Raw genomic sequence first — 13,922 nt, forward strand, 5'->3', positions numbered from 1 at the left:
CCATCTTGCTGAGCTCATCCATAACAAGATGTCTGACACAGAAGAAGTCCTGGAGGAGGAAGTGCAGTACGTAAAATAATTTCCACACCCATGCGCAGTATTCATCCTTTCATTTATACCATTTATTTAGTTAACACATCATGATAAAAGCTGATCAACTGTTTATTCTTTCTTTTGCCAACACTACCGTTCTGTGACTGCTGAAGGGAGGAGTATGTAATATCATTTTTACATTCACAAGGAGTATTTGTCCATTTATGTTCATTTTCTTTATTGGGTAAATGCATCATATTAACTAATCAAAATTGTTTCCTCTTTTGTCAACACTACTGTTCTGTTCCCGCTGAAGGGAGGAGGGAGGTAAGACAATTCAAACTGTTTGCTTTTATGGCACATTCTTTCCACACCCTTTTTCTAATTATTCATGCTTCTGATCAACAGCACAAGAGGAGGCAGTAGGTGAGAAGAACGTCTTTCAATGATTTTCATTTATTAAGTTTATTAATTACTTCTTCCACTCGTCACTTTATTCATAATGACTTTTACTTTCTTTTCTTTGTTCCAGATGAGTCGAAGTCGAAGCCTAAGTAAGAATCCCGGATATGCTTATGTTAAGAAAAGAGAAACATCCCTTAATGCAAATAAAACAATAATGTCCTTTTCACCACTGCAGGTTTATGACAAATGTATCCGCCCCAAAGATCCCTGATGGGGATAAAGTGGATTTTGACGTGAGTTAATCTTATTGAACTTCTGCTTTTTGAAAGAAATGTTATCTCACAAACAACACACACACACACACATACACACACAAACACACACAAAAACACACACACACAAACACACACAAATACACATTGTGACCATCTCTGATGTGGGTTTGATATCAGGACATCCACAGAAAGCGTCTGGATAAGGATCTGTCTGAGCTGCAGTCTCTCATCGAGGCTCACTTCATCCAGAGGAAGAAAGAGGAGGAGGAGCTCATCGCCCTCGTGAACAGAATCGTGAGTGTGTCACCTGTTTGGTCCAAAAATCACTGTGACTATGTGACACTGACGGTGTCTGTGTGTGTGTGTGTTTCAGGAGAAGCGTCGTGCAGAGAGGGCAGAGCAGCAGAGGGTCAGGTCAGAGAGAGAGAAGGAGAGACAGGCCAGACTTTTGGTAAGATCACAGTGCACATTCGTTCATAACCTCCAGCTCCAGATGATCAAACCACACATGACGTTTCCTCTCTGCTGGTTCACAGGAGGAGAAGGAACGTAGGGAGATGGATGACCAGCGTAAGAAGATGGGAGATGACGCCAAGAAGAAGAAGGCTCTCTCCAGCATGACCCAGCAGTACAGTGCTGGACAAAAGGTCATTCGGCTTTTCATGGCCTCTACTTTTCCAATGTGAAACCTAATAATCCAACTCAAGAACTGGTGCTGTGGCTTGACTCAATTAATTACTACTGGACAAAGGCTACAAACATGTAAATATTACAACGGTATGAATCAGTACAAGTCTACAAATTTGAGTTTTCCCATGCAGCTTATGCTCCTGTAAACTACGTTTGAGTGGCAAACATTGTACTTTTTCTCCTCCAGATTTTAAAAACAACTTTATTTATTTGGAAAATGTTAAATTACTCAACAGATATGAAAAATATCTAAAACATGTAAACGATGCTCAAATCTTCACAATCCCCTTAAATTCAATCAAGCACTTCAGTGCACACACTCATAAATATCAGTCCAATAAATGTGCCTGATTATTTGATAATTGGTAATTCTGCCAACTAACTAACTATTTAAATAACTAAATAACTACCTTACTAACTGACCGGCTGACAGAATGAAAACATTACCTCCTTGGTGAAGGTAATAATACTCTAACAATTATGATATATTGTATTCTAATAAAACAATCACAGGGAAGACAATTCTAGACTATTGCAATAGCTGGTAAAATAGTTATTCATTAAAATATTTGAATACTTCCTTTACCACTATGGTATAATAGTAGTGTGTTACCCATTGGCCGTTGGGAAGCTACATGAACTAAAATAACCATTAATATTTTTTTATTTTACTTTTTTTAACTCATCAATCCTGAGTTGGAAAAAGATGATTGAAAAACATTATACATATTATTGTTGCATTCAGATTGACTTGTGTGTTTGACTAAATACAGACTGACAACAGAAAAGGAGGTAAGAAGCAAACCGAGAGGGAGAAGAAGAAGAAGATCCTGGCTGACCGCAGGAAGACTTTCAACATTGATCATCTGAACGAAGATAAACTCAAGTAAGAAAAACCTCTGCATAGAGCTGGTTCATGGTAAATCTCAAATAAACCCAAAATTTGATTGAATACGTTTTACATTTCATCATCAGGGAGAAGGCAAATGAGCTGTGGCAGTGGCTGATGGGTCTGGAAGCTGAGAAGTTTGACCTCAGTGAGAAACTCAAAAGACAGAAATATGATGTGAGTTATCTCTTTTATAATACAATAATGATGTCACTAAAGTTAAAACAAGGTATTATGTAACACAGAACCTGAAAGAGCCCGTCCATCTTAAATCTGTTAAGGGATTATTGAAAGAAATACCTCAGTGTGAGGCAGTCTAATCCTTAATTAGAGACAATCATTGACAGAAAGTTTATTTTCTGGGATGATTGCTCCATTATCTTATTTGTGATGTGGTATCTCTGAGGGGAAAAATGGGATAAGAACTCTAAATTAAAGCTGGTCCTCCAAGTTACAATTTGGTTTATTCTAGTTTCTAGAGTGATGTTAGCAGCCTCTAGCGGACATGTCAGGTATCGTAAGTGTGTTTCGTTGTTGCTTAACAAAGTTTGTGTCCTTCCAGATTAACCAGCTTCTTGCTCGAGTCCAGGATCACCAGAGGTAAGAACAGAAACCCCTCAATATAGTGGATTTACATCCCGAAACTTATTGACTTATCTGTGAAACATATTCGTGCCTATGAAGGAGATAAATAGATTTTTATTCTCAAGGCAAATACTGTAAAGATATAGCATCTGTGGCTCAGACTGGAAACGTGCTATAAAACAACTTTAAATATTTTTATATTTTCCATTTGATCATAACTGGAGCAAACCGAGACGGATTACCATCATAATGAAACAGCACTTATAAAGACAATATATTTAATGCCATTTGGGTCTGTTTTTAACAAAACTATTTTGAGCCAAAACACAACCTATCGATCAGCTACTTGGTTTCACTGCTGAATGGTTTCCTCTGCTGTTCCATTTCAGTGCTAAAGGTCGTGGCAAGGGTAAGCTGGGCGGCCGGCTGAGGTAAAGCCGCTTGAGGACGAGGCGGACCGAGACACTCGGCGGTCGGCCCATGTGTCTGATGTGTATTCATTGTTCTGTTGTGTTGGATTACGTGTCACTAAACATGATATCATAGCAATAAATAACTCATTACATCCACTCTGCTGCAGATTGTTTGTTTCTGTGAAATTTTGTTGAACATAAAGATTAGGAGCAGAAGATGTTTTACAAAAGCTCAATAATAACAGAATGCAGTGTTTTTATTAGAACGATGAACTGAACGCAACTGTCGTGTAATTCAAGCAGCTGAGTGTTGTTGAAGATGATGTTGAAGGAAGGAATCCGCGGACCCAGTTTTCCCCTCAAATCATCAAACAGTCACAATAGTGAATCACCAACACAGCTCAGATCAGAATAAACCCCGCACAAACAATGAAACTCACATTTGCAACTCTCAGCAGAGTTTAAAGCAAAATCATATTCCATTAATTAATCAAATGCATTAACCTGTCAGTCCGTTGCCAAGCCTCATATTTAGTTTTTTGTTTTATACTCAAGACACTTGAGTTCTCCTCAGAAAAACCCAATCAAACGCCTGAACTTCCTGAGTAAGAATAAAGACACACAGACCGATGGGAGATGTAATCACAGTCTGTTCTCTGCTAACCCCCTAAATGAAATACCTGATTAATCAAGGTACCTCATTATAATGATCCAAAATTCCAATATATTCCGATGATGTCATGACACAATAATGGACTGTAAAGAAGGATGACATGCTCCTCAAAAGGGAAGCCAAAGGGTCTTGATCGCCACCTGGTGGCCGGCTGCAGTGTAGGTCATTAACCCTGCCTCCCCTGGGACATGTATCAAACTAAAGAGTCAAAAAGATTTATCTCAGAGATGTTTTCTGCCAGGTTAAGTAGTCCTTATCACACTCCTGTTTGTCCAAGTTGTAACATTTCCACTCGTTTTAATTAGTTATTTGATGCTATAAAACAGGATGAAACATTATGATTGACAGCTGAGACTGACTCACGATTTGTCGAGCGTGTGTATCAGCTCCATCCCCCGATTGCTACCTCACAGATTCTGGCTACAAATGCACGAGATGGCAGCGTTCATATCAGGGATATTTGTCATTTATTTCTGGAAAGAGGGAGGAAGTGGGAGACGTGTCGCCATCTATACAGACTAGGTGGTGGACTGATACAAACATACATGCAGTATAATTAAATCCAAGGGAGTGTGTTTCAAAGTTCTTGTACTTTACCTACAACTTTTACTTCTGATACATTTAGTACATTGATAATATCTTTTACTAAAGTGGGATTTCACTGTGCTTTACTTTGCTACGGAATATTTTTGCATTGATAAATTGGTGGTTTTCCTCAATATGGTATAGGATGTGAACAGGCCACCTCTCAAACGTTCGTCAGAATATCATGTTGTTGTCATACTGAATCCTAAAGGAAGCAAGACTTTTATAGTCAATTTAGGGATCAGCAAATTGTGCCATCTTTGGATTTACTTAAATGACTGTGCACACACTCACTAGTTCATCTGCTTTACACCTGCTCTATTGCTCAGGCAGGAGAAGTGAAGTGTCTGTTTCCGTCAAGCAGGCAGAGTGTCTGAATGTACCACCACCATTTTTCCTGGACCTAGAGAAAGGCACGTTCATATGAGCTATTCACTGCACGTGTTTAATGCAGTTTTTTATTGCATATTTAGATTTCTTTTTATAAGGTTAAGAGTTTTTACAGTGCATGTGAATCCAGAATGTACCAGAACCTTTAGTCGTCTAAACAAAATTTGACTGGGGTCTTCATTTGTGCCGAAGCTGCAGTATTTCAACTGTTGTGTGACCATTAACAAACTTAATACAGCAACTTAATACAGCACAACCAGCAGTAAAATGCATATCTGTCACATAAACACATACAAACCATTGCAACTGTCCATTTAATTTCCAAGTGAAGTTGGATTTATATTAGATCCCACACTATGGGGTTTTCACTATGCCTATAAATCCGAAGCACTGGATTGACTGTGGGATGATAAACTTGTGTACCTGTGAAATGCCCTGTTCTCCCGGATAGAAAATAAAAAGGAATTCACAATCCTCTCGACATTGCAGGTGCTTGTCCACGTGATTATTCCCCCCCAGGCATGCCGAGCAGGCAAGCAGGTTGGTAGACGTGTCCAAACTGATCTCTGGGGGGGGATATGATTCAAATAAAATCAACTACTCACAACATAATGAAAACACCAAGTCTATGTGAAGACAAGTCTTCTAATAAAAAGTAAGATGAATATAACGTATGACTGTTGTTCTTCACTTTCTTATAGGGTCTTTTACAATAATTTCATTGATTTCACAGAGTAACTCATGACTTGTGTCCTTGTAAAGATCCATATCAGGTCAGAGAATCAATGCCTGAAAATTAAGGATTAATGTTGAAAAATACCCTGTGTTGCAGAACACAGGGTATTTTTCACACTGCAGATGTGGGTTTATAATGAAGTTGGTTATTGAAATGATCCACATCATCTTCAGACCTATATATGATACCTCTTCTGTGCTGAAACGTTTTTAAAAAAAAGGTTTTTACTTATTCGCCAAACCTCTGATGTGACTCAGCTGGAATGCAGATCAAATATTGTATTATGAAGACGTTAATATGGATTCTGTGTGATTACATTTTCCATGGCTAAATGATCCGCTGAAAATATCTCAACTAAGTTTCCTGCTAACACGTGATTAAAATGGATGCACAGCTTCAGAGGTTAAATAAGCACAATGCAATTAGGAGTTCTCTCCATCAGCGTTAACCTCCAGTTACATGAGAGGGTACAAGCTTCTCTTTCAGTGGATTTTAAAGACACTTACACATTTTTTATACAATCCCAATATATTCTAGTGGTTACAACAGTTTAGTAATTCTCTGCTTTTCTTACTTCTGTTATATTATTAGTGCCAGTTTTAAAGATGCAGCAGTAACATAGTGGATCAATAGCCGTGTGTTACTCATCTTAAGCCACAACACAGAAGCGTTTGAATGAAAATGATGACGAACCCTTTAAATCATCCACAGTGTAAAACCTCTGAGTCAAAGTAAAGACCTTCAGTTCATTGTTGATCACTTTGAGTAAGATAGAAGGAAGTCTTTCTCTTCGTAACTGCATTGGAACTCATTTAAATATCAAACTCATCAAGCTAACGTAATGATGCAGAATGTAGATTATATACTATGATATATGTAGATTACAGTCTGTGAATGAACATGTACACAAAATCTGGTGAATTAACTGGATTTCACAGAAACAACCGTGTTGTTTAGCGCTTTACAACCGTAGCCACAATAATGTGACTTCACATCAGTGAGAAAATAAAAATGTTTCTTTCTCTAGTGCGGTTTACTGCAACCGGAAACACACAGCGTGTGGCATTTTCCATGGCTAAATGATCTGCTGAAAATATCTCAACTGAGTTTCCTGCTAACACGTGATTAAAATGGATGCACAGCTTACAGTTTTTCTCGGTTGCTTTGGCTCATTTCACAAAACAGAAATGACATTCTCAGAGCACTAAGTGCAATTGGCAAAACAGCCTATATGGTTCAGCACAACTACATGGATCACCTTCAAAAGGTCATATATCACCCAAAACAGTTAACTCAAGCTTCAAAACCAAATCATTTTCTCATATAAATAGTCAGTGCCCCCAAAATGAAAAGTTCCTTCTCGATTGCTGTTGCTCATCTCTCGGGGGGAAAAGGACATTCTCCAAGGTTTAAATACATTTGCCAAAATAACCTAGATGGTTCAGCAAAACTCCATGGCTCACCTGCAAAAGGTCATATCTCTCCCAAAACAGACAACGTATCAGTCAAAACTAAATCCTTTTCTCATACAAATAGTCAGTGCCCCCAAAATGAAAAGTCCCTTTGGCATTGTTTAAACACTACAGGTCAAAATGTTTAGATGTTTTGTCAGTATGGCAGTGGACCATAGAAATATCCCTCATGTGCACATTTCAATCTTGGCTCAGTCCTTTGACACTGAATGGTTTCAGTAGATGTTTTCTTTCCAGAATACTATGTGTACACAGATTGGATTTACTTGAATGACTGTGCACACACTCACTAGTTCATCTGCTTTACACCTGCTCTGTCCCTCAGGCAGGAGAAGTGAAGTGTCTGTTTCCGAGAAGCAGGAGTTTATCAAGCAGGCAGAGTGTCTGAATGTACCACCAACGTTTTTCCTGGACCTAGAGAAAGGTACGTTCATATGAGACAAGTCTTCTAATAATAAGTAAGATGAATATGACGTATAACTGTTGTTATTCACTTTCTTATAGGGTCTTTTACAACAATTTCATTGATTTCACAGAGAGTAACTCATGACTTGTGTTTAGGGACGTATATCTATGAGTGTGCGCAATCCTTGTAAAGATCCATATCAGGTCAGAGAATTACAGTTTTTCTCAATTGGTTTGGCTCATTTCACGAAACAGAAATGACATTCTCAGAGCACTAAGTGCAATTGGCAAAATAGCCTATATGGTTCAGCACAACTACATGGATCACCTTCAAAAGGTCATATCTCACCCAAAACAGTTAACTCAAGCTTCAAAACCAAATCATTTTCTCATATAAATAATCAGTGCCCCCAAAATGAAAAGTTCCTTCTCGATTGCTGTGGCTCATCTCTCGGGGGAAAAAGGACATTCTCCAAGGTTTAAATACATTTGCCAAAATAACCTAGATGGTTCAGCAAAACTCCATGGCACACCTGCAAAAGGTCATATCTCTCCCAAAACAGACAACTCATCAGTCAAAACTAAATCCTTTTCTCATACAAACAGTCACTGCCCCCAAAATGAAAAGTCCCTTTGGGATTGTTTAAACACTACAGGTCAAAATGTTTAGATGTTTTGTCAGTATGGCACTGGACCATAGAAATATCCCTCATGTGCACATTTCAATCTTGGCTCAGTCCTTTGACACTGAATGCTTACAGTAGATGTTTTCTTTCCAGAATACTATGTGTAAACAGAAAAAAGATTAATTCAAGGTTTCACATAAAATACTTTATTGCAGTCATACAGCCATGGATATTGTTACAGTAATTGCCATACATCGTGGTTACAGTAACAAAAAATGTGTACAGCACAATATACTGTGGGACAATAAGCACATCAAAACTAAAATTAGGTATAGCCTACACTAACAACACATAAAGTAAGAAACTAAAGTAAAGCTGGAGTTTCACTAGTTTTCATCCTCACTCTCCTGCTCATCCTCACGCTCACGTCTGTCTGGCCACAGACTTTCATCAACATCACATCTGATGTTCTCCCTTGCTATGCAACGGGGGAAGAATCGGCGTGCATGCTGCAACCATCCCTGACACTGCTCTGCTGTGACATCACCACAAGCAGCATCCATTGCCTGGAGAAGGGACCTCTTGTTTTGAGCCCGATGCTCATAGACCCTCCACCTCCATGCAGATAAAAACTCCTTGATAGGATTGAGGAATGGGGAGTAAGGTGATAGGGGCACCATCAGCATTCTTGGATGGCAGTGAAACACGCCCTGATGAGCGGGCCACGGTGGAAGCTTACATTGTCCCACACAATGAAAAATGTGTGGGAATAGACACTATTACCATTTGTATTTAGTTGTTTACTTTGACTTTAGTTCAATAAATTTAAATATTACAGTTAACTCTACCATCAATAATTCCATAGTTGACTGACCACATACCTGTTTTCCCTGCGGAATGTTTGGATGATAGAGGACACTGTAGAGCGTGGCACATTAGGCTGAACTCGATGACCTGCCTCTGCCATTGTGAGGCCATGGTTGACCACATGGTCCACAAGTGTAGCCCGAATTTCATCTGTCACAAATTGTTGTCTTCGTCCTCCTCGGCCTCTTCCCCCTTCTCCACCACCACGCACCCTTGCTCCTCTTCCTCTTCTTCTTCCTCCTCTTTCTCAAGTAGGCAGTTGCCCTTGGTTGTTTTCCTGGCCAGGTGCCTCCATGTTCATAAATTGTACTGAACTTGGTCAGTGCTTTATGCTCCTGGATAGCACCTGTCAGCTAACTAAACTTACTGTGTGATTGGTGATTGGTTGTGTGAAACTCGCCATGGTTAGTAAAGTTCTAGTTGCACATGAAAATTAGGCCAATGATCCAAGAGATCCATATTACAGTATATACCATGATGTTTTTCATGGTATTATGTGCCTGAAAGATTTTGACAGTGGAGTGAACTATTGTGCAGGTGATGATGTAAACAAGGAAATGATGCCAACATGTTCTGCAGAGAACAACCACTTGACTGAGAAGCAACATTCAGTTTAGACCAGCAAGACATATTCAATTGGTAATTGGGCTAACTGAAGGCAATTGTACCTAACCGTTTGCAAGGTGTCCTAAATCATATGAAAATTGTGCTATGTGCAAGGCTGTGCTAATACAATTGCAATTTGATTAAAGGAATGAGATCTTCCAATCTGTTGTGAACAAGTGCCCAGTGGTTTGGAGGTTTGCACGTGTTGTTTTGAGAATGTCATTTCTGTTTCGTGAAATGAGCCAAAACCAATTGAGAAAAACTGTAATGCCTGAAAATGAAGGATTAATGTTGAAAAATACCCTGTGTTGCAGAACAACAAACAGACAAGAAAACATAACCTTGGTGGAGTTGACAGAGGAGGATGCCTTGTTTATTGGTAGTTTATTACTGTACATACACTTTCTAATGAGTCATATGTACATATGCCTTTCTCTCCCTCACACACACACACGCAAACAAACAGCAAACGCAAGATTATACAAGCTTTGAGGACGCCGCATGAGGATAACTCTCACAAAGACTTAGACATGATTGTGTAAAACTAAACTGAATGCTATCAAGTATTTCAAATGGAACTTGTTACAATAGCTTTCAATCAAAACTCAGACCAGGACGTGATTAGAGGAATCATTTCATTTCATTATTTATACGTGCAGATATTAAAAACAACAGTCAAGAGTGGAGCCAAAGTGCTTTACAATCATAATAAGTAGAGGTAAACATTATTAAAAAGATAAATTGTAAAATATGAACAACTTTAAAAAACACCAAGATTGACTCATAGACAGTCACAAGGTAAGATTGTATAAAAATAGAGTAAAATATAATAAAAAAAACAGCAGGAGTCAGTGGAGATGTGCTGTGAGGGGAGGAGGCTCAAACTGCTCCTTATGAATTGTAACATGCATTTCTCCATGAAGGAGCAAAGCGGGAAGGACGGCCACTTCCTGGAGAGACCCCATTGACAGTCTTAGATGATCTCCTCGGGCTCCTCTTCCTCTTTTTTCCCTGTAAACCAAAAATAAATACTTTAAACATTCTATCTGACATCAGCTGATAAAACCTCAGTGTTGCATCATGTAAAGTAACAACGTGAACATGTACGAGTTTTATGGGAGCAGTGAACTTACATAATTGTCCCTTGATGACCAGCCAGGGTAGAGCTGGCTGTGGATCTGCCTCAGCCTCCCAGATTCATCATAATATTTCTTCTGCTGCTTTTCAGAGAGCGCCTTCCACTGTGGACACACAACATGTCAGTTAACAGTGCTCACAACCACACACAACCACACGTAAGTGCAAGCTGACAAGTGCACAAACACAATATGAACAGATCCAGAGGTATAAGAAGTGTTGTGTTAGACGCTGCTCGGTGAGGTGAAGTTTGTGTGACACAGAGTCTCAAAGACACTTACCATCTGTCCAATGATGGTGTTGACGGCCGCACAGTCAGAGTTCCGGAGTTCGGCCAAAACTTTGGGCCTCTGCTCCTGCCTGTACAGCATGAAGGCGTTGGGCGGCTTCTTGACGTACTGCATGTCGTCTTCCTGCTCGATCACACACTTTCTCCCTCTGTGGCACAGAACAAAACAGACAGAGAGCATGAATTACCCCTGGTAAAACTGTGAGGAAAGAAACAAACATGTTCACTGGTTCCTTGGTGCACAAGTCAATATAAATAAATGAAATATAAGACTTACCGTGTACTGCGGGCGTTCACTGGAGGAGGAACTCTGTCTCCTGGGGCCCCGTAGATCACCTTTTGATCACTACAGAAACAGAATCAGACACATTAGATGACAGATAAAAGTGGGGTTGAAGATAAAAACAGAGCCTTGTAGGTGTGTGTATGTGTGTGTGTGTGTGTGTGTGTGTGTGTGTGTGTGTGTGTGTGTGTGTGTGTGTGTGTGTGTGTGTGTGTGTGTGTATGTGTGTGTGTGTGTGTGTGTGTGTATGTGTGTGTACTTACAATACTCCAATGGGTCTCAGCTTCACCTCCGGGTATTTGGTGTGAGTCTCTGTTTGTTGAAACTGGAGACGTGAAAACACAAAAACAGGAGGTCAGACAAACTGCATCCTCTGTGTCATCAGTCAAAAACATAACTTGCACATAAATACCAGACCCTTGTATAATCATTTCATCTTAACATTGTCAATGTGACTCCATTCAGTTAAAACACAAACACAAGGCGTTCCTTTTGGTCACTGGAATTTGTTTGCAGACAAGCATGTCGTGAGAAACGTAAGTAAAATATATACAAAAACACATTATTACTCAGGTACAACACGTGCATTGCATAGCAAGTACAAACTAAACTTCACATATGACACATTGAAAGAACACAGGTTATTTAACTTAATGGTAATCAGCCTTTAAACAATATTTGAAACATAAATAGGTTTTCACCTTGAAATTGTGTAAACCCCACTAGCATATTACCCAGCTAACATGTTAGGCCATTATCACATTAGCCTGATAGCATATTAGACGATTAGCATATTTGATCGTTAGCATTTTAGCCCGCTAGCATACTATCACATTAGCCCTCTAGCATATTAGACGATTAGCATATCCGCCCGTTAGAATATTAGCCCGCTAGCTTGTTGGTCTATAGTTTTTTTCAATTTACATTGAACTAAATGTCTTAAAATGAACCTTTAAACTTTATAACTGACCCTGAATTCAATGACAGAACGACGCCTTGGAGGATGTTTGGGGGGGGGGGGGGGGGGGGGGGGGGGTCACAGGAAGCTTATTCAAAAGTAAACATCCCTAAGAGAGACTAACCTCTTAACAGATTTGGCTGCTGTGAGCTGCCATTTCTGTGTTAAAGTCTCTTTCGGACCCAGGTATTGATCCAGTTCTTGTGAATCTATCTCTAACCTGCAGCTGTGGACCTTACCTGTGTGTGGCAGTGTACCGGACCCGGCTGCAGGAGGCTCTGCTGCGGGTACATCAGCGGAGCGACCAGGTCCGAGAGGAGATCCTCCATCAGCTGCTCCAGGGTGAGACCTGTCTCCGCCAGGGGGAGGTATTCATCAGGGATCTCCTCCTGGGGGTAGAACCAGTCTTCTACTGGGACGGCCTGAGGAGGTGTGGGGTCGCTCGGGTCTCCAAAGATCGCCGCCGCAATCGCCCAGGTCTCTTCCAGCTCATCGTACATCTCCATGTTCTCCACCAACCCGTAAACATGAGCGTTACAATCCATTACTTTCAACTGCTTCTTTGAGATTAAAGTTAAGAAAGTCAAATGTCCAATCCAGAAGTTTCTCCGTGTGTTTCTCGCTGAGCTCCACAGGTGTATTGATGAAACTGATGCTTAATGTCACTTTTATAGTCCAGGTGACGCGCTAATTGCCTTTGATCTCTCTATTCAAAAAAATACAACAAGCTGTTTTTTTTCAAACAGCATCACACATTATATATGTATCATAACACCTATCAGTACTTTTACTGTCGTAAGTAGTAGTCCAATTAATGATCGAGGTACAATAAATAAATATATATAAATATTGCTTATGTATTTATAAAAAAAACATAATATAAAAACATACTAAACTACGTTATATAACAAATAACTGATTCACACACAAGATACATATTTACACAATACTGATGATGTTCTTGTTCCTTCACAAGATTAATCGCACACATTCAAAACACAAACTCAATATAATCCCAACACAACTATGATAATGAAGTGTTTTTTATTCATGGGTGCAAAACAGACAGAGCCAAAAGAGAAGTGGAAGATTTAAGTCTGTAGATGTTTAATGATGAGACATTTAAATTGGAAGTAGTTCCAACAGAACACATATCAGCATATCTGAGGGGTAAAATAAAATAAACGTGTGGTTTACTCAGATGAAAACTATGAATACAAAGGACTTTACTATTAACATCAGCACACGTAAGCTCAAATTAAATATAAATCAATTAAAAGGAGTCATTAGTCAGGACAGTTCACGCTCTAAACACTCTACACATGCAGTCCTTGCAGAGCTCTCAGCTTATATGTAACTCTGTAGGTAAACCACCCGCAGTGAACAAACACTGAGGTCTATAATGAATTTTCCTGTTAGTGTTTTCTTTCACTTCACCATGAGTTAGACTGACTGATGACTTACCATTCGCTAACACAGGATGAATACACAGGGTTAGGAAGCAATGCACGGAGGTGGCCTTGGTATTAATGCCCTGTAACCCCAAGCACAACTCAACCGCAGCCAAATTAATGATTACACATCAGTGAGAAAATAAAAATGTGA

General features: G+C 39.5%; 1 protein-coding gene across 4 annotated transcripts; it reads left to right on the forward strand.

Annotated features, from left to right (window-relative positions):
* The first annotated feature begins 28 nt into the window (after window positions 1-28).
* On the forward strand, window positions 29-3,312 carry tnnt2d (troponin T2d, cardiac). Of its 4 annotated transcripts, XM_061076768.1 has the most exons (12): window positions 29-66; window positions 350-360; window positions 442-459; window positions 566-587; window positions 674-731; window positions 891-1,007; window positions 1,087-1,164; window positions 1,250-1,360; window positions 2,177-2,289; window positions 2,379-2,469; window positions 2,855-2,892; window positions 3,267-3,312. In XM_061076768.1, exons 1-12 carry the CDS (start codon window positions 29-31, stop codon window positions 3,310-3,312), a joined length of 741 nt encoding a protein of 246 aa, XP_060932751.1. The 4 variants fall into 4 exon arrangements, with proteins under 4 accessions (XP_060932751.1, XP_060932752.1, XP_060932753.1 ...); XM_061076769.1 differs by lacking the exon at window positions 442-459; XM_061076770.1 differs by lacking the exons at window positions 350-360; window positions 442-459 and having other exon boundaries at window positions 29-68; window positions 563-587.
* Window positions 3,313-13,922: the final 10,610 nt, after the last annotated feature.

This window comes from Limanda limanda, chromosome 8, assembly GCF_963576545.1.
Source record: "Limanda limanda chromosome 8, fLimLim1.1, whole genome shotgun sequence".
NCBI classification, from domain to species: domain Eukaryota; kingdom Metazoa; phylum Chordata; class Actinopteri; order Pleuronectiformes; family Pleuronectidae; genus Limanda; species Limanda limanda.